Source organism: Lycium ferocissimum, chromosome 2 (genome assembly GCF_029784015.1).
Source record: "Lycium ferocissimum isolate CSIRO_LF1 chromosome 2, AGI_CSIRO_Lferr_CH_V1, whole genome shotgun sequence".
Lineage (NCBI taxonomy): Eukaryota > Viridiplantae > Streptophyta > Magnoliopsida > Solanales > Solanaceae > Lycium > Lycium ferocissimum.
The window spans coordinates 60,910,673-60,929,484 of NC_081343.1; the positions used below are offsets into that span (position 1 = coordinate 60,910,673).

General features: G+C 33.0%; 2 protein-coding genes across 3 annotated transcripts; both read right to left on the reverse strand.

The window, feature by feature from the left end:
• Positions 1–209: 209 nt before the first annotated feature.
• LOC132046519 (disease resistance RPP13-like protein 4) lies at positions 210–3,977 on the reverse strand. 2 transcript variants are annotated; one of them, XM_059437168.1, is made up of 2 exons: positions 3,827–3,977; positions 210–2,979 (listed from the first exon to the last, which is right to left on the reverse strand). In XM_059437168.1, exon 2 carries the CDS (start codon positions 2,929–2,931, stop codon positions 379–381), a length of 2,553 nt encoding a protein of 850 aa, XP_059293151.1. In that variant the 5' UTR covers positions 2,932–2,979; positions 3,827–3,977; the 3' UTR covers positions 210–378. The 2 variants fall into 2 exon arrangements, with proteins under 2 accessions (XP_059293151.1, XP_059293152.1); XM_059437169.1 differs by having other exon boundaries at positions 210–2,949; positions 3,827–3,976.
• A 1,080-nt stretch (positions 3,978–5,057) lies between these two features.
• On the reverse strand, positions 5,058–7,186 carry LOC132046521 (AAA-ATPase At2g18193-like). The gene is made up of 2 exons (XM_059437170.1): positions 6,171–7,186; positions 5,058–5,890 (listed from the first exon to the last, which is right to left on the reverse strand). Exons 1-2 carry the CDS (start codon positions 7,158–7,160, stop codon positions 5,336–5,338), a joined length of 1,545 nt encoding a protein of 514 aa, XP_059293153.1. The 5' UTR covers positions 7,161–7,186; the 3' UTR covers positions 5,058–5,335.
• Between the last annotated feature and the right edge of the window lie 11,626 nt (positions 7,187–18,812).

Here is an 18,812-nt window from a genome sequence, read left to right on the forward strand (position 1 = left end):
ATTTCTGGAGTCACATGTGCTGTAATCTTTTTGCCTCGACTTTTTGAAAATGCTAACTGTCCATGTCGCTCCATTTAAATATCAAAAATTGTGGCTGAGCTTTCAGACATGAAAATTTGGTGCCTAATATCTGGGTACTGGGAAATTAAGACAATTATATTATTATATACTTTCCTAAACTTATGGGCCAGAAGAGAGTGAACAAGATCTAAGCGGAAAATGTCACTTCTATGAGAATAATAATGATCAGTCCTTGCAGGGAAAAGTCCAAGAAAAAAAAAAAATCATGAACAAAACATATTTATACTTATTAGGATACACAAAAGAATGAAACGAAGAAAACTAAGATAACATGATGTAATTGTTGAGTGTCTCTTTTCAGCCCCTATGTTCTTCCTTCTTCCATGAACCCCCTCTAAACCCTGCATCTTCAATTGGAAACGACTCCAACTCAGGGCACCAGCTAGCCTTGAGTATTCTTAACGAAGGCATCACTCGATTCACTGCTGACCATTCCAATCTCAAATCAGATAAAGCTTCCAACATTAATCCCTCAATTTTCCAAGCAGCATTGCAATCGCCCCAGAAATTCTCGTGCATTTTTTTCATATCACCCGAAATGATTGACATATACCGCAACATGGGGATAGATTTGGGATTAAGCCATTCAGGACTTATTTTACCTGGATAGAATTTGAGAATCAGCTCGTGGAGTTGTCGAGGAGGATAAAGTTTACCAAGTTTTTTGACTAGTCCATCATCTTGACTGTCAAAGCAACTTATCGTTAAAAATTGAAGTTCTTGGAGATCTACCAGCGCATTCCCTTCATCATCTCCAATCTCCTCATCCTGAGTTAGTCTTAAACTGAGAGTTCTCAATCGAGTCAGGCTTCTGAGTTCAGCAATACGACAACCTCCTGGCTGACTTAACTTTGCAGGCTTAAATCCAAGCAGTACTTGAAGATTGGAAAGCCTGCTTAATCCTTTTGGCAGGTACTCAAGTGACCCACAGTTGTTCACATCTAAAACAGCTAGTTCCTCAAATGTCAAAACGCACGAAGGGAGCATTTTCATATTTTGGCAATAGCTGAAGTCCAAAATTTGTAATTTTTCAAGCTTGGATATGGAAGCTGGAACTCCAATCAATGGATGTGTATTGCTTAAACTGAGATAAGTTAGCTGTTTGGCAGATCCAATGCCTTCCAGCAAACTCGAAAGAGGCACATTGAAAATTGATTTTGAGATATCCAGCACCTGGAGGTGTCGACTATTGCAGAACTTCTTGGCAGTGTCAGCAGGGATTTTGTTTACTTCACCACCCTTGGTAGTTGTCAACAGTGCTCGTAATTTTCGATTGCTCAGTAGTTGCTTCCCGCTCATCTCACTCTTAATACCCAAATGCCGACAATTTGCATCAGATGGGGTGGAAAATGAATCATCGTCTGCAATCTTGATCACCAAATCACGAACCATATCATGCATTTTGCATGTATGGATCACACCATTGTAAGCCTTATCAACAACTTCTATCAAACATCGATTGGATAGTTGTGAGAAACAATCTTCTCCAACTTCCGTCGATAACCTACCACTTCTCAGAGGAATGAAACTTTCTCCAATCCACCAACGGATCAGCTGGTCTTTTGGTATGACACAATCCTCGGGAAAGAGTGAAAAACAGAGGAAACAGGATTTCAAGTACGGAGGGAGTTCATCATAGCTCAACTGTAATGAAGCCATCACCGAGTCATCATTTTCTTTCAATTCATCACGGAAATGATTCGCAATACGCCTCCATTCATGATAATAAGGTGGTTTACAAAGCATCACTCCTCCTACTGCTTTGATGGCTAATGGAAGACCCTTACATTTTTCCACGATCTCCTTTCCCACATTCTCCAACTCAGGAAAATTGCATTCACCTGCAGTTGCTGCAAATGCAATCTTCCGGAACAGTAACCAACTGTACTCCTCATTGAGGAATTTTGGCCAATGTGTCCTTGCTTTTACGACCCCCATCTTGCGAGCGACTGACTCGTTTCTCGTAGTTACAATAACACTGCTCCCATTTCCTTTCGGTAGTCCAGCATAGATTTTCTGCCACCAAGCATTGTCCAAGCTCCAAACATCATCCATAACAATCAAAAACCTCTTTCCTAAAAGGTACTGGTTTATTTTTCTTAACAATTCACACTGGTCGTCACCAACGCATGCATCTCCTAAACTCCTCAATATGCTTCTCATGACTTGTTCCTCAGTAAATGTTTGAGAAACAGACACCCAAATTCTCCTCTCAAAGTGATCCTCCACACTTCTTTCATTAAAAACTTTCTGAGCAAGAGTGGTTTTTCCGAGCCCTCCCATACCCACAAATGCAATGGCAAGTAAACCATCACTTGCTTCAAATAGCCAATTCTTTATCTTCTCCGTGTCACCTTCCAAACCAACTACCTGAGTGTGATCATAAAGGGAACAAGTCCATCTTGTCATTAGATTATCGTGTGCCTCCATACTTCCTTCTTTCATAAGTGGCACTCCAAGTCCAAGATATGTCGAAATGTTTTGCTTTATTTCCGTGATCTTGTCATTGATTTCAGCAAGACGCTTCCCAGTTTGATGGCGAAGAGATAGCCTTTTGGGATGGAAGCACATAGAGAATCTAGTAGTTCCATCACTATCTGCAGATTGATTCTGGCAGTCCTCCAGTATCTCTTCAGCTTCAAAGATTAAGTCTCGCAAACAGGCCATGACCGCTTTAAGGGTACTGTTTTTCCTCTTGAGCCTCTCTGCATCTTTGAGAAAGCTTTGCATGAATAGCAGTTCGTTCTTCAGTTTTTCGAACTGTTGTCTGTATTGACTTAGAAACCTGCTTTCCTCAGTGAGAACATTGAGAAGTTTCTCCAAGAATACAGTGACCACTGCATCCACCATTTCTTCTGCTTCAAATTTCTGAAATGCAGCACAATGAAATGGGCTCACCTGATATAACCAAAAGAACAAATTGCTAAGGGGTGAGGATGTGGAGGGACTCGAGGATAATACTGATGGATTCACATAGCCATTTTCATAAAATAAACATGAAAAGTCTTCTGCAATTAAGTGTTACCTCCTACCAAAGGAAAATCTAAGTTTGTCCAGGATTGTGATATCTCTTGATATTATATTGACACACACTTACGCCTTGTTTGGTTTACCTTGTAAAATAATATAGTCCTAGCATCGAACTAGTAATACAACTTTTGGTTCAATTTCTGTTTTACAGTAATAATATACACCCCGGATCTAGTAATATTATGTCAGATTTTAGATGGAACAAAAATACATGTATTAGCACTATCTGGATAAAAGAACCTAAAATGATAGTACTAAGATTACCCTTAAAGGAAGCAGCCTAGTTTTAGTAATGAAGGATATAGTAAGAACCCTTAATAATTTTTTTAAAAAGTTTTTGTTAAACTAAAGAATTTCACATGACACAAATTTAGTACCAACTAATTCTTGGTTTTGGCATCCAATTCCTGTATAACAATCTTTGAATTACTATGAGTGATCACATAACAACCCATATACTATTATTTACCGTATAATAATCCATGTATTATGTATCCCCACATAACTAGTCCGTGAACCAATCGATGGTTACTGTTCTATACTAAAAGCACCTAATAATTGAGTAATTTTAATGTCTGAAAGAGTTATGTTCCATTCTAGTTTTGATATAGAGTCAAATTTTCCAATGATAAGCTAAGTTAACAAGAATACAAGACCAGATTGTTCATGAAAAAGGGATTGCTAAGGAAATTGAGCAGAGGCGTGTAACACTTACTTGTGAAAGAGGAATATGCTTCTCCTGAGTTCTCACCAAAAGAGTTTTGAGAATTTTCCTCTTCAAAGTTGCAGTTTTAAGTGGTAATAAGAAGAAAGAAGGAAAGCACAGGGACTAAATATGAGTTAATTAAAGGAAGAAGATGAGAAATTGAGAGAATGGGGCCAACACGGTTGAAAGAATAATCCTTGCATAGTTTTGTCCCAAGTCAACGAGTCTTCTCAATTCTGTTTCTTTGAAAGCAATAAGGAAGGTGTGGACACTATGACTAACGCCACAGCTTGTGGCCCACACGGAAGAAGACTAAATGAATCGTCGAAGCTCACTTGTTTTCAGAGACTTCTATACTTTTTTGGGTTATTGCAAGGAGATAGAAGAAAAATCAACTACTAAATAAATTGGAGATTTTCTAAAATCCAAATTATTGTAAGAACTCACAATTATTTTCACACAAATGTACAAGTTCCTAACCAAAGTAAAAGAATAATTAGTCCAAGTAAATTGTAAAAAGATGTAGAGAAAGAGAAATGCAGCGAAGATTCTTTTTTCTTGATTTTCTCTCAACAAAATTTAACCTACTGTGCTCACCCTCTTCACTGTTGGCCTTCTCAAGACCCACAACCCGTTGAAATTTCTTTTTTCCTCTTATTTTTATGTAGATGCATAAGCCAATTTCAGTAAATTTTGTTCGGGCAGTGATGATAGTGAATTAGTGTATGCATGGACATGGAATGTCAGTTTAGAAAGCAGGGCAACTGAAAGACGTATTTTTACTAAATTTTGTTATGCTTTTACATAAAGTAATTAGTCATGGATTATTTTGATGGTAGTAGTTAGTTATCTCCGGGTCAGAATCCGTTATCAAATGATACCGCGGGATGCTTTGTACACCAGGCTGCTCTGCCCTAAACTCCCTGAAAAATACTAAAGCTGTAATTATTTTCATACCAAAATGGTGAAAATGCATTTAAAATGTTTATCAAAGTTCACTTAATTATAATCTCAAGAAGTCAACAGTGTCTGAACATTTTTCAGAATGCCTGAAGGAAGATCCTCCAATCCTCAATTCTATAAATTCTCTGTCTAGGAGCAATTCAAAATCCTAGTTTTCAGTCCTCAAGTCAAGCGGATACATGGAGCCAATCCATGAGATATGCCCAATATTAGAGTAACAGCTATTTGTTCTGCGACCTCTAATCACCTAACAGAGAGTCCTTACTGCAGTTGAAAGTATTAAGTACTTCAATCGATTCATGAAATGCTAATACTGTACTAAGATAACATTAGAACCATGAAAGCTCCTGAGAACTTGTTACAATAACATCTGCATTGCAGTTGTCTAAGTCTCGAAAGTTGAGTAATTTATTTAATCGTTAGTCGTCACCGTGCACTTCTATTTGATCAACCTCTATTTGATCAAAAAAACGAGAAGACAATGCATCTTCTTATACATTAAGCATCACAAAATAGCACTAATATGGTACCTACATCATTCGATCTTCCTTTTCCTTACAAACGCCCGCTTCGTCCTCTAGCGGATCTTCCTATTCTCATTCTTCCTCTCCTTTGGTTTCTCAAAGTGTGTATCAACAATTCAGTTCTCAATCTTTTAGCTTCTTGAATCCCACCTCCATCATCAACCTTTTCCTCAATCTCGTCCTTCTCATCGTCTTCAGGGGTGCTAGGACTCTTCTCCTCCTTGATTTCATTGGCTTCATCGGCTTTTCGCTTGAGTAAATTAAACACTCCCTCAAGAGCAACGTCAGCATCCTCACTTCTCATTAGTTCCTCTGCAACTTCTGCAGGGGTGACCTCTACATTCTTGATTAGGCCTTCAATCTCCCCAAATAGTCTATGATCAGAAACACCCAAGTAGTTGAAAGCCAGAATCTTGAAACTTTGATAAGTACAATAGGACATATGAATGTGCATATCCATTCGACCAGGTCTTAATAGTGCAGGATCCAACTTCTCTTTATGGTTGGTTGTGAATACAATAATTCTTTCATCCCCACAATTGGACCACAATCCATCAATGAAGTTCAACAAACCTGACAACGTTATCTGCACGAGAAACACAAAAATAACATTGAGATGTTGACACTCATCTCATGAAAAAATTTAAAATGTGCTCTTTTTGGTGAGACAAAAAAATAAACCCAAAAGTGTAAGATGTGGGTCTATTTTTTTATCTCACAAAAAAGAGCCTCACACAACTAATATCTTGTGTGTGAGGCACATAGTAAAAATTTTCCTCATCTCATAAACATCTAAAGCATTAAACACTAACTGATATGCATAGAAGATATACTAAAATTGCAACAGCAGGGGGATAAAGTCAGACCTTAGTGTCAGTGGGTTGATGTCCAAGATTTCGATCGTGCATTTCCACACTACAATCAATATCTTCAATCACAATAATAGATCGGTTCGAGGTAGAGATCAAAATCCTTCTTAATTCCGAGTTAGAATACAAACTGGTGAGTTCCAAATCATAAATATCAAACTTCAAGTAGTTAGCCATGGCTGCAATCAAACTAGATTTCCCAGTTCCTGGAGGTCCATACAAAAGATACCCTCTTTTCCAAGCCTTACCAACTTTCTTGTAAAAATCCCTCCTTTTCACAAACCTATCAAGATCCTCAATTATCATCTTTTTCATTTCAGGTTCCATAGCCAAAGTATGAAAAGTAGCAGGATGGTCCAAATTTATTGAACCCCAAACCCCACCACCCCCACCACCATAACCATACCCATCATCATCACTACTACAAGGACAATCCCTTGTATACAATTTCACAGTCCTATCATTATCTTGAATCTCTTTAGCTTTAGTCAACACAAAAGGTAAATACTCATTCAAAACACTTTCTTTAAACTTCTTATTAAAACTCAGCTCAAAAAACTTTTTTTCTGGGATATACCCACTTCTTTCTTGAGGCTCAACAGAAACCAATCTCCATTTCAACTGTACAACACCATATAAATCACTGATCTCTTCATCTTTCTCTATACTCACGTTAATGTTTTTCTGTTTAGGTGTTTTATGGGCCCGGACACGGTCAGCATTTGGGCCGATCTTTGTCCTTAGGTAAATTTCAGCAGCCTCGTAAACTTGGTTTCGGGTCATACCACACTGTTCGTCAACGATGATTGTGAGTTGGGTTGAAAGTGGAGTGAAGAGATAGCTAATAGCTGATTGGATATATGTGAGGAGTGATTTTGGGATGATTTCGTTAGCAATGGTGCGTACCAACATCATCGATGCTGCTAGTGAAGCGTAAGCTGAGAATAAAGATGATGCTGTGTTCTGCATTTTTGAAACGTCGTACATTTCGGTGATTCGGTGTTATTGACAAAGGGGAATTGTGACAGGCATGGATAGTTGGAGTCGTAGGTTGTGTATTTATAGGATTCAACAACTATATTGGGCGATAAATGAGCAAACTTGGTTGCCACGAATATATGGGTTGGTACATCTTATTAGCTGGAAAAACAAGCTAAGCACATTAAAATAAGTTAAGCACATCTGTCTTTTACCAAATCAGGTAATCTTATCTTACAAATTTACAGATTAGACATGAACCCGAAGTTTAAACAGATTTTTAATGTGTGCCTAAAGTTATTTTTTGTTATTTAAATTTCATGTTAAACCAAACATTAATATTATACTCCATCCAGTTGAAAAAGAAGGTTCACTTAGTCATTTGCACAACTCTTAGAAAAAAATATATGTAATGTGACAAAATTATCCGGTGTTGGGATTTGGTCACTTAGCACTTAATAAAAGCAAATCTAAATAAATAAAATAATTTTTTTTCTTGATTTGATAAGCGGACACTTTTTTTAGAAAAAAAAAGCGCTAAGTGAACAGTCTTTTTGAAACCGAGGGAGTATAAAATAAAACGGAAAAGGCCCGAATATACCCCTACCGTACTATTTGTTCAAATATACTCCTTTTCGGTTAAATTGGTTTAAATATACTCTTCCTCCTTTAAAGTTGTCCAAGGCGGACATCCAATCCTACGTGACACTAATATTTGATGAGGTGGACGCCACATGACATGGCACCTCACCGCTCCTAACCCATTTTATCCCTCCCCTCTATATCTTCTTCCAATAATAGAATTTCCTTATTAGGAGCATGTACGTAATTGCCCATGCCCTGTCTTTGTTGAGACTTTAAATTAGCATTGAATTTCCATTAAAGCAGTAGTTTAATTATTAGTAGTAGGAGTTTTCTACCGGTAACAAATTTAATTAATGCCGTGGTTCGTTGATTTTTGATTTGCAGATTGCTTGGATGGAAGTTTGCCTGTGTATCATCTGCACAAAGGATTTGGAGCTGGAGCAAACAATTGCCTTTTGCAGTTTGAGACAAGTAATTTCTTATGGTGTTTCTGTTGGGAAGGGAAAGGGAAAAAGAAAAAGAAAAAAGATTTTGTCCTTTGCGTACAGTTGTGATTCTCTTCCGATCAACCAACTATACCACTGTAATGGTGGCAATGATGATGGAGGGGAAAGGAAAATCTAGTATTGGAAGAACAAAAGAGAAGAGGGGTAAAATGTGTTAAGGGTGACGAGGTAGCATGACAAATGACATCCACCTCATCAAATGTTAGTGTCACGTAGGATTGGATGTCCACTTTGAACAATTTTAACGGAGTAGGGGTATATTTGAACTAATTTAACGGAAGAGGAGTATATTTAAACTAATAATATAATGTCAGGGATATAGTTAGACATAAAGTATAATGAAGGCTATATTTAGCTCTTTTTCAATAATACGGGGATATATTAGGCCCTTTTCCATAAAATAAAAGAGCTGCGGGTATAATCACTTTTAAATGGAAAAGAAAAAAAATTGCGTGAAACATCTCATTCAGATATGCCTAACTCTTAAGTTTGTCAATTGGTGCAAAAGTTCACTGCTCATAAGTTCGGCCAAACTTGCTAACGTGGCATATTTTCAATGGTTGGAGTGAAGAGTTGTATTTATTATAAGAAGAAATGCGGGCATCAGTTTTGGAATGTACTTGTACTTGGGCACCACGCGGAGGGAATCATTCACGTGGTGTATTTTCTTGGTTGATCTTCACTTTTCTGTTTATTTTGATTTTTTTTTTTTTTTTGTGACTATTCATTACTCCATTAGGGCATCAATTTGGAATGAGAAAAGGATTCAGACATCATTTCAATGAAGATGAAGAAGATTCAACTTAATGGAAACGGTATATGTTAAAATCCTAGTCACAAGAAAATACAAAAGAAACGTTTTCATATTATATTTCGAGTTAATTCCGCAAATGATCATTGAACTTATAGAAAAGTTCTACTAAAGTAACTTTTGAATTTTTTTTGACAATAAGGTCATCAAACTATATCTTTATTTCCAATAAAATAAATTAACCCATTTTTAGACATAAAACTAAACCCGTCAACCGGTCCGGTTAAAACCGTGAATCAAGCAAACCGCTTATTACATACTGTCCGATTGATTTTTTGGAACCGAACCGGACGGTTAAAACCGATGGAATTAAAAAAAAATTAAATAGAGCCGTTGTTGAAATTTGTTGACCGCGTTGGGCAATGGTCCATTTGCAAAAATGGCCGTTGCCAAACGGTCCCAAACCCATCCCCCCCCCCCCCAACTCCCCAAACTTTTTTTTTTAACACTTTAACCCATCCCCCACCCCTATATAAACCCCTCTCCATTTTCATTTTAATCCACACCAATTCACTCTTCTCTTTCTCTCAAATCCCAATCTCTCAATTATAGTTACTTTGCAACAATTAGCCACTTTAAATTTCTCTCAAATAAATATTATAAAGTCTTATTATAGTTTCAATTATTAATTTTGCAATTATAATATTGTTGGTGGAGTTAGTGATTTTGCAATAATCCGAAGTAGCTTTGGTGGATTTGCAATTCTAGCCGCCTTTACTTTGTTGAAAATTAGTCCGGCAATTTGGTACCTTCGTTCCAACTCTATCTTTATTTTTTGCAATTTCATTTACGCAATTTAATTCTAGCAATTTAATTTGTTGCAATTTATTTTCTTGTGATTTATTTGAGTAATTGAGTGTGATTTAAATTAATTCTATTTAATAATGGCGAAGAGATTTAGACGTGGTGCCGGTAGTAGTGGTATTGTTAGGGGTGGGCTTAATGAGGAAACATTTGTGGAAGAAACACTTAATTTAGGTATTGATGTTGGTGGAAATAATCCACTTTTAGGTCATGAGGCAATGCAACAACATTATACCGACACTTTTAATGAAATTGATGATGATGATGATGAAACACAAGCCCCGAAAAATCCCATAGGAGATACATGTCCTGCACAATCACATACACAAGACAAACCGCCTAGAACTCGTAAGTCAACCGCTAAAATTTAAAAATTTATGACTAAGGATAGGGAAAGCCAAACAGCTAAATGTATCCTATGTGGACAAGTATTTTCTTTTAGGTAAGAAACTAGTAAGGATGGTGGAACGGGTACACTAAATGGTCATATGAGAAAGAAACATATGGATGTTTGGGGAGAGCAAACGGGTTCAAATGTGGGGTATTCAAATGACAATAGACCACGAACTGGTAAAAATTTTAAATATGACAAGAAAAAAGAGCGTGTAGAAATAGCTAAAATGGTAGCTTATGATTGTTTACCATTTTCCTTTCTTTCGGGTTTGGGTTTGTTACTTACATTCAATGTTGTTATAATCCTTTATTTGAGGGTATTCCTAGAAGTACTTGTAGAGCGGATGTTATAGATTAGTATAAAAAATATAGATTTTATTTGCGTCATGTATTTAATTCTTTAAATTGTAATGTTTCTCTTACCGTCGATTTGGGTCTTAGTCTTAATAAAGTTAGATTTTTTTGCTATTACATGTCATTGGGTTGATGACAATTGGGTTATGCAAAAAAAGAATTATAGCTTTTTTATATGATGAAGGAAAAGGTCGTCACGATGAAAAAATTTTAGCGGATTCAATGTCTACTATTATGAGATTTTTTAACATTTATAGAAAAACACTTTGTATTGCTTTAGATAATACTTCTAATAATACAAAGGCGATTGGTCTTTTAAAAAGAGAATTAAACCCTCCGCTAAAAAATATTTTTCATGTGAGATGTAGTTATCACATTTTAAACTTAATTGTTAAAGATGGTCTTGTGTGTTTTGACTATTCTATTCAAAAAGTTAGAAATGCGGTTGCGTTTCTTTTTGTAATGCTTTAATAGAGGGAAGACTTAGAGATTTTAAGAATGTTTGTGTGGAAAATAACCTTAGACCTAGGAAAATTCAAGTAGAAATTGAGACTAGGTGGAATTACACTTACATTATACTACAACAAGCATATGAGTATAGGATTCCCATACAACAAGTTCACAACAAATATAATATTAATAGTGATGATTGGTTAAATTTTACTCATTGGGAAGATGTTAAGGAATGTGTTGAACTCTTAGAAATTTTTTATAATGCAACTCTTGCTTTTTCTAAACAATTCTATCCCACGATAACCGAAATTTTAGCCTACTTAGCGGAAATAGCTAGAGTTTTATAAGAGTATAAATATAAACCCGGTTATCAAGCGGCTATTTTTGATATGCTAATCAAACTTAAGAAGTATTTTTTTCCCATCCCAACTTTATTTATATTGGGTTCTCTTTTAAATCCTTGTTTAAAAGTGTCTTATACTAAAGCATCAAGTTGGTCAAATTTATACATTTTTAGAAATTGAAGAGGAGTTCAACCATCTTTAGTGAAGCCGAATTCGCTATTGATGACGAGTTTAGAAAAGTTTTTACTCATTATTCTAATTTGGAAGAACATGCTACACCCGTTGCTCCACGCCCTACTACTTCTCAAAGTAGCAAAACGGGCTTGTCGGGTTTGTCACATTTAAAAGTTTTACATGCACAGGCAACTCCTTCTTGTAGTGCAAACTTTGATGAATATAACTTTTATTTGATGCAGCCAAATGTGAATATCAAGGAACTAGATGAGTTGGACGTCATATCATGGTGAAAGAAATACAAGGCAAGTCATCCGATACTCTCAAGAATGGCTCGAGATATCCTTACGGTTCAAGTATCAATCATGGCTTCGGAGAGTGCATTTAGCCAAGGAAGATAACAAATTGGAGACCATAGACACTCATTATCCGGCTTTAGCTTGCAAGTACTAGTGTGCATTCGCAATTGGATTAGATCGGAGCGACGCAACCAAAACTTAGAAGCGGAGGAAGGCGAAGAGGAAGAGATTGAAGATTTAATAGCAAGTGGACCGGATCAAATGGAAGACTTTGAAGATATCTCCATGGCGGAATATGATATGGGGGAAACTAACCAAATGATTGAGAATTGGTGATTTTATTATTCTACTATTTTTTTGCAACTCATGTATTATTTGTAAGTTAAAAAAACTACAACTTGCAAATAAATGTTATCCAAGAATGAATAAAATATATGGCTCATTGAGCTTTCTTCTATTTACTTGTGTTCATATTTTTACTTATATTAAGTTAGGAATATACCTAAAATATACTAAGAATATACTTTTAATATACATCTACTTAAATTAAAAACTAGAAAGTTATATACTTGAAAAATAACTAAAATATACTAAGAATATACTTATAATATATATAACATATGTAAATATACCTACAATATACTAATAATACTATATATATATATATATATATATATATATATATATATATATATATATATATATACTATACAAAAAAAAAAAAAAAAAGGGGTTTTGGATGTGTTTGAATCGGACCAGTTCCGGTTTTGAATTTTTAACCGGTAAATCGGAAACGTTAACTTCGAACCGTGGCCGGTTCCTGTAACCGTAAATTACCGGTCCGGTCGGTTCAAAGCGCGTTGACAGTTTACAAAAAACCACTTAACCCATATATAAATTATAAAACCCATTACCTAGGCACAATTTTTAGATACTCCAAAATTCTTGTTCAAGTTTTAATAATAAAATAGAAATATTCAAATAATATTTCAAGCTATAAGAATAAAACACTATAATCGTTCAAACTTTAAGTATGCTATAAGCTGATTTTCTTTGTTATATCAACATCTTTTGAACTATTTTGATATTTTTCTATTGTTCAAAGTCGGAAGTTAAATATTTTACTGAATGAAAGTGCTTGGACATAATTGAAACACATGAGACGTTATATAAATCCATGATGCATGTAATTATTATTTTCGGTTTATATATATATATATATATATATATATATATATATATATATATATAGAGAGAGAGAGAGAGAGAGAGAGAGAGAGAATTAGAACGAGATTGGTTTATTGGTAGAATATTTGGATAAATTTTCTCAAGAAAAAATCGTGTTAGATAACGACGTCACATGTAAAAATGAAAACACTTTTACAATTAGTTGTATATATGCTTTCTAAAATATAAAATGTTTAAATTAATTGTAATCCACTTATTTATAAAACTTAAATAAAATCAAAATATTACAAGTTCACCTCCAAGAAAATAAAATTACTAAATATTTTTAATTGTAATCCACTTATTTATAAAACTTAAATAAAATCAAAATATTATATGTTCACCTCCAAGAAAATAAAAATACTAAATATTTTCTTTTTTATTGAAAATTTTATATATCAGGGAGAATAATTTACAATCAGTTAAAAAACCTATAGTTAAGCTTTGTGCTCAGTTCTATTACCATTCAACTGTATCCTCTTATTGTCCATTGAGATATAGGTTTGCAATATTCTGAAATTTTTTATTAGAACTAAGATTTCACATTTTGAAAGTAAAATAGAAATATTCAAACGGGTTTTATAATTTAAAAATGAGTTAAGGGGTTTTTATGTCAAAAAATGGATGGCTTTACTTTTTTGGAAACATGAACATAGTTTGAAGACCTTATTGTCCAAAAAAATTCAAAAGTTATTTTAGGGGGACTTTCCTACAAGTTCAATGACCATTTGTGGAATTGACTCATTATATTTCCAACAAATCTTTCTTTATCTCAATTCATGCATCCTTTTTTTATTTGGATTTCAATGTGTCCGGTGCTGTATCAAACTTAGAGAGAAAAAGAACTACTACTAATTTTCACTCCTCCCAAATTAAATAACATGTATAGCATCACCTTTTTTGTTTACCCAAGCTATACTAATCTGTGGTGCTGAATCTTAAGCTGTGTTTGGTAGAAATATCCCTAGCTAGGACCATAATCTTCTCTAATCTGACATTTGTTTCTCTCAAACCAGCATCCCATATTCTCAAAGTTAGGAAAGATTGGGAATAACTATAAAAAACATGAGTACGATTGTAGCTTTGAAAAAGTTTAATTTCTTTGTTCCAAACCTTTTAGGAAATGATTTTCCTGCTATTTTAAAGGTTAATTTCTTTGGAAAACAAAGTACATGAGCGGACGATTTCTTACATAATAATGCAAAAAAAATGAAAACACATGTAAACTTTTCTGCAAAACAGAGCTCGCAAACACTTGTATCTTACAAACAAGATAAAAAACACTTATGCTTGTATCTGTGCGCCGGTCCCAATAATCTACAAACAGATTTTGACCCTTGAGTTTGCCACTCAATTAAAATGTTTACTACCTCATAAAGTACTACATAATGGCTAAATATTCTTGTGAGAAAAAATAATAGAGTACCAATCAACATCACCACTCACCACATCCAAATTAATGCATCAGATAAAACAATATATTACTCCCACGGTTTATTTGTTTTACTCGGCTATTCACGGTTTGATTAACCACCGATCCAAACTGAAAACTGAATCAAACCGATTAGATAAATTGATATTTATTTGGGTTAGATTTAATTTGGTTTTAAATTTTTAAAAATAGGTAATATTTAGTTTGGTTTTAGTTTTACTAAAAGCAAATCGAAGAAAAAACTGAAAAGATAAATTTTATACATAATATTTATAATTATATATATATTCAATATTTTAAATTTTATAAATACTTTTAAATAATTTGTATTCTCTTTAAGCAAAATGTTATTTATGTTTAATAGGCTAATGAACTTTATAACTTAAGTCCGTTATTAGAAAGAAATTCATGAATTCAAACTCATTTATTTAAAGAAACAACTATGAGATTTGCCTAGATTTATTTTTAGTATTTCCTATAAACTTTATTGACATAATTAAAACTTATAAATCTTAAGACATTTTCTCCATAATCCAAAAAAACTATAGCTCCACAATAAAAGGGTAGTAAGTAATGAATTGCAAATTGGAAAATGATAAAAAATTCTCTCCTAATTATAGGAAAAAAAATATGAAAGAGAGAAATACCGTTGGTTTTCTTAAAAATCGAAAACCGAACCAAACCTACTACAACCAAACGGACGAATATGTATTGTATTTGGTTTGGTTTGGTTCTAATAATTTTAAAAACTAAAATTTACTTGGCATAACTTACATTATTACCTATTTATGGAACATAACTAAACTTTACAATAATTATATTTAGTAGCTAAAATATAAGATATTTACTTCCTATAGCTATCACTTTTTTACCACTCATCTGATAACTTCCCACACCCCTAAATTTAAGCAAAAAAAAAACGTCTCTCTCTCCTATCCTCCTAAATACACGCCATTATGCCCAATATCCCTTAATTTCCTCCAATTTGTTTTACAATAGTTCATCTTCCTTGTTTATCTCTAATTAACTACTCATTAATTTCACTCATAATTCAAATCTAATTCCCAAAAAAGGTAAGACTCTATATCGATTTTTACGTTTCACCGTGTATTTAACCTATATATTCATGTTGTATTTTCGATATTTTAGTTCGTTTGTATTTTTTAGTTCAGTTATTACAGATCTATGACTTAACCAGATCTATATTTTATGTGCACACTTTTAAGTATATTTTGTATTGTTATTTTTTTCACATGTTTCTTCAGTTAATTCGTGTTCATTATTCTTCACCATAACTGTAATTTTTTGTAGTATATTTAACCATTTAAATACAGTCGAAATATACAACAAATATAACTTAAATATATTCCATAAGTCCACTTTTAATGTACAAAGCAGGTTACGTAAGTTAAAATTTCATCTAAATACACTCCCAATATATGTAAAATATATATAAATATAGTTAACAAGAAAACGTAATAAGTAGTATCTAACAGATCGATCAAAATGCAACTAAAATATAGCCAAAATATATACGAAATACAACTATTAAAACATAAATCCAAAACAAAAGGTCAAATCAGCCTTTATATAGAGTAGACTTTTCAAATCTTATTAAACTACCAATATAACATAACATCTTGTTAGTCATTTTTGAATGAGATATGAGATCGATATATGGAATGGGAGGATATTTGCGTGAATCAAGGAACATTAAAAACCGATTTTAATTTAAATTGAATAATCATTTCCATAAATATAGACTTTAGGTTTTCTTAAAATCGCGGTATTATTTCAAAGATATATTTATCCTATATTTAAGTCGACGCGTCTACTAGCTAAATATAAATTCTCCAAATACGAATTGAAATGTAGAACATGTAGTTATAGGTCGTTAGAAGGAGCTAAAAGGTAGCTATTTGTGAAAATTTTACTTTTAAAAACCGATTAGATTGATTTGGTTTTGGTTTTAACCCAAAACCTACCCAAACCAACCCATGAACACCCCTAGTTTTACTTTTTTCTTTTATTCAGTTTAAAAAAGAAGAAGAATGTTTTCCTTTTTTGACAGCTTTTAAATTTCAATTTTCTACATCACATGTTCAAAACCACAATACAAAATTAAAAAACATTTTGGTACATTATACGTATCGTCAATTTAAAATTAAAAAAAATTAAAAGTTTTTTTTACTTTCTTAAATTTCATGTCAAGTCAAATGAGACAAATAAATAGAAACTGATGGAGTAATATTTATTGCTTAAAAGAACATCTAATAAAGGAAGAAGATTCTTTTTTCACATGACAAATACATAGAAAATTCTTTTTAAAAACGGAAAAGGGTAAAAAAAAAAAAATGCCCTTAAACTATGCGAAATTAAATGAAAATAGTCTTCGTTAATAATTTGCTTAAAAAATGTCCCTATTGTTACTTAATTGGATCAAAATGCCATTTTTCTAATAAACATATTTTTTTTTTCTTTTTAAACACATTTTTTTTTCTAATAAAAATAGTGTTTTTAGAGAACCCTTTTCTTGTATTTTTTTAAATTCCTTTAACTAACAAAAAACGGATGTAATATATATTTTTCTTCTTAATCTCATTTTATCGATTAAAATAAAATAACCTTATGTGTTTTTTTAGTGATAATAGGTCATATATAAGATTTCATAGTAACCCCATCACTAATTTTCATTAGATAACGATAAAAAATAAATCCTAATAAAATAGAAAATATTTTTATTTCTTATTTTTCAGATTTGAAAGTAGGATAAACATATGTGAATATAATCCTTGATTTTAAAGTTACGCTGCAATAATCATAATGTCATATTTATTACATTGTTTCTCACAAAATATCTATAAAATATTGTGGATGTAAGTTATTGTTGATCTTTTTCCATTTCAACTTCAAATTTTTTACAATTTAAAACTTGGCCCATAATTTAAATTTTTGCAAAAAGTGACCCATTTTTGTTACAAAAGTAATTACCCAATTCCTACTTCGCCAACCCATTTTCCCCCTTCCACTATAGCATTCGAAAAAATCAGTTGGTGCTATTGTGAGGAATTATTTAATTGTTAGTTTAAGTAGGTTTGTTCATCTGATAAGATTATATAAGAGTTTTGGAAATTTTGATAATTTTTACAAACTGTAGATTTTCATGGTTACAAGGAAAAGTATAATTTGATTTCAAATCTTTATTTGCAAAAACGTTGACCAAACACAATTTACCCTTAAATCAACCTTCACCCAAATCAATTATTTTAAGTCAGGATTTCAAGTTCAGATCCAAACGCCAACTTATGGAGAAAGAGAACTGATTTTCACTTCTTAATCTTTTATAATCTTGCATTTATTTGTTTCTAACCAGCGTCGAATATTCTCAAAGCTTAGAAATGTATACGTCTTACCGTAGAGAGCTTTTCAAATGCCTTTCGGAAAAATCCTTCAAAAATATAAAAACATGAATAATACATAATTGTAGCTTTGAAAAAGCTTAATTTGTTTGTTCTTAAATTGTTAGAATAAGAATCTCCTGCTATTTTAAAGGTCAATTGAATGGAAAACAACCATGAACACACTTAGAGGTCGTTTGGTAGGCTGTACTAATCAAAATAGTCCTTGTATTAAAATTTAGTCCATCCAAGACAATGTTTGGTTAGTCTATTCAATTTAATCATACCTAACACACGGATTACTTATACACTATATGGGGCTTATCTAATATCGAGAAAACCAAGGGATTACTTATACCAGGTTTAACTCTACCGGGATAAGACCTCTAAAGTGACTAAACTACCCTCAAAACCTTTTCCCAATTACATGAAATTGAAAATCCCACAAATATTCAAGGATATAATTGTAAAGAAGATTTTGTACAGTTTTAAATCAAACACAAGCTTCGATTATACATTGTATAGCTAATTTTTAATACAATGAACCAAACACTTGATAAAAAATAATCCTAACATTACAATCCCTGCATTACTAATATCTGCATTACAAATCCCCGCATTACTTGTCTGAAAACTTAAAGAAATGCGGAAGAATTTGAGATAAACTAAGATTGAAAACCCTAGTTCATACGAATGTTCTAGAGAGAGAAAAGAGATATTATTTTTGTATTGAAATTGGCAAAAGTGTTTTCTGTACAAATACATTGAGTATATATAGTATGTACACCATCAATAAACACAAGTGGGCCGGGTTACAGCTGGTGACAGCTGGTCCAAATAATTAAAACAGCCCATATTTCTATTTCTAACATTGTCTTCGT

Bases quoted from the DNA above. Each gene is read 5' to 3' on its own strand.
- LOC132046519 (XM_059437168.1), bottom strand. From the start codon at position 2,931: ATGGTGGATGCAGTGGTCACTGTATTCTTGGAGAAACTTCTCAATGTT.
- LOC132046521 (XM_059437170.1), bottom strand. From the start codon at position 7,160: ATGTACGACGTTTCAAAAATGCAGAACACAGCATCATCTTTATTCTCA. The intron at 5,891-6,170 runs GTCTGACTTTAT...TTTCTCGTGCAG, and splicing joins ATCAACCCACTGACACTAAG to ATAACGTTGTCAGGTTTGTT.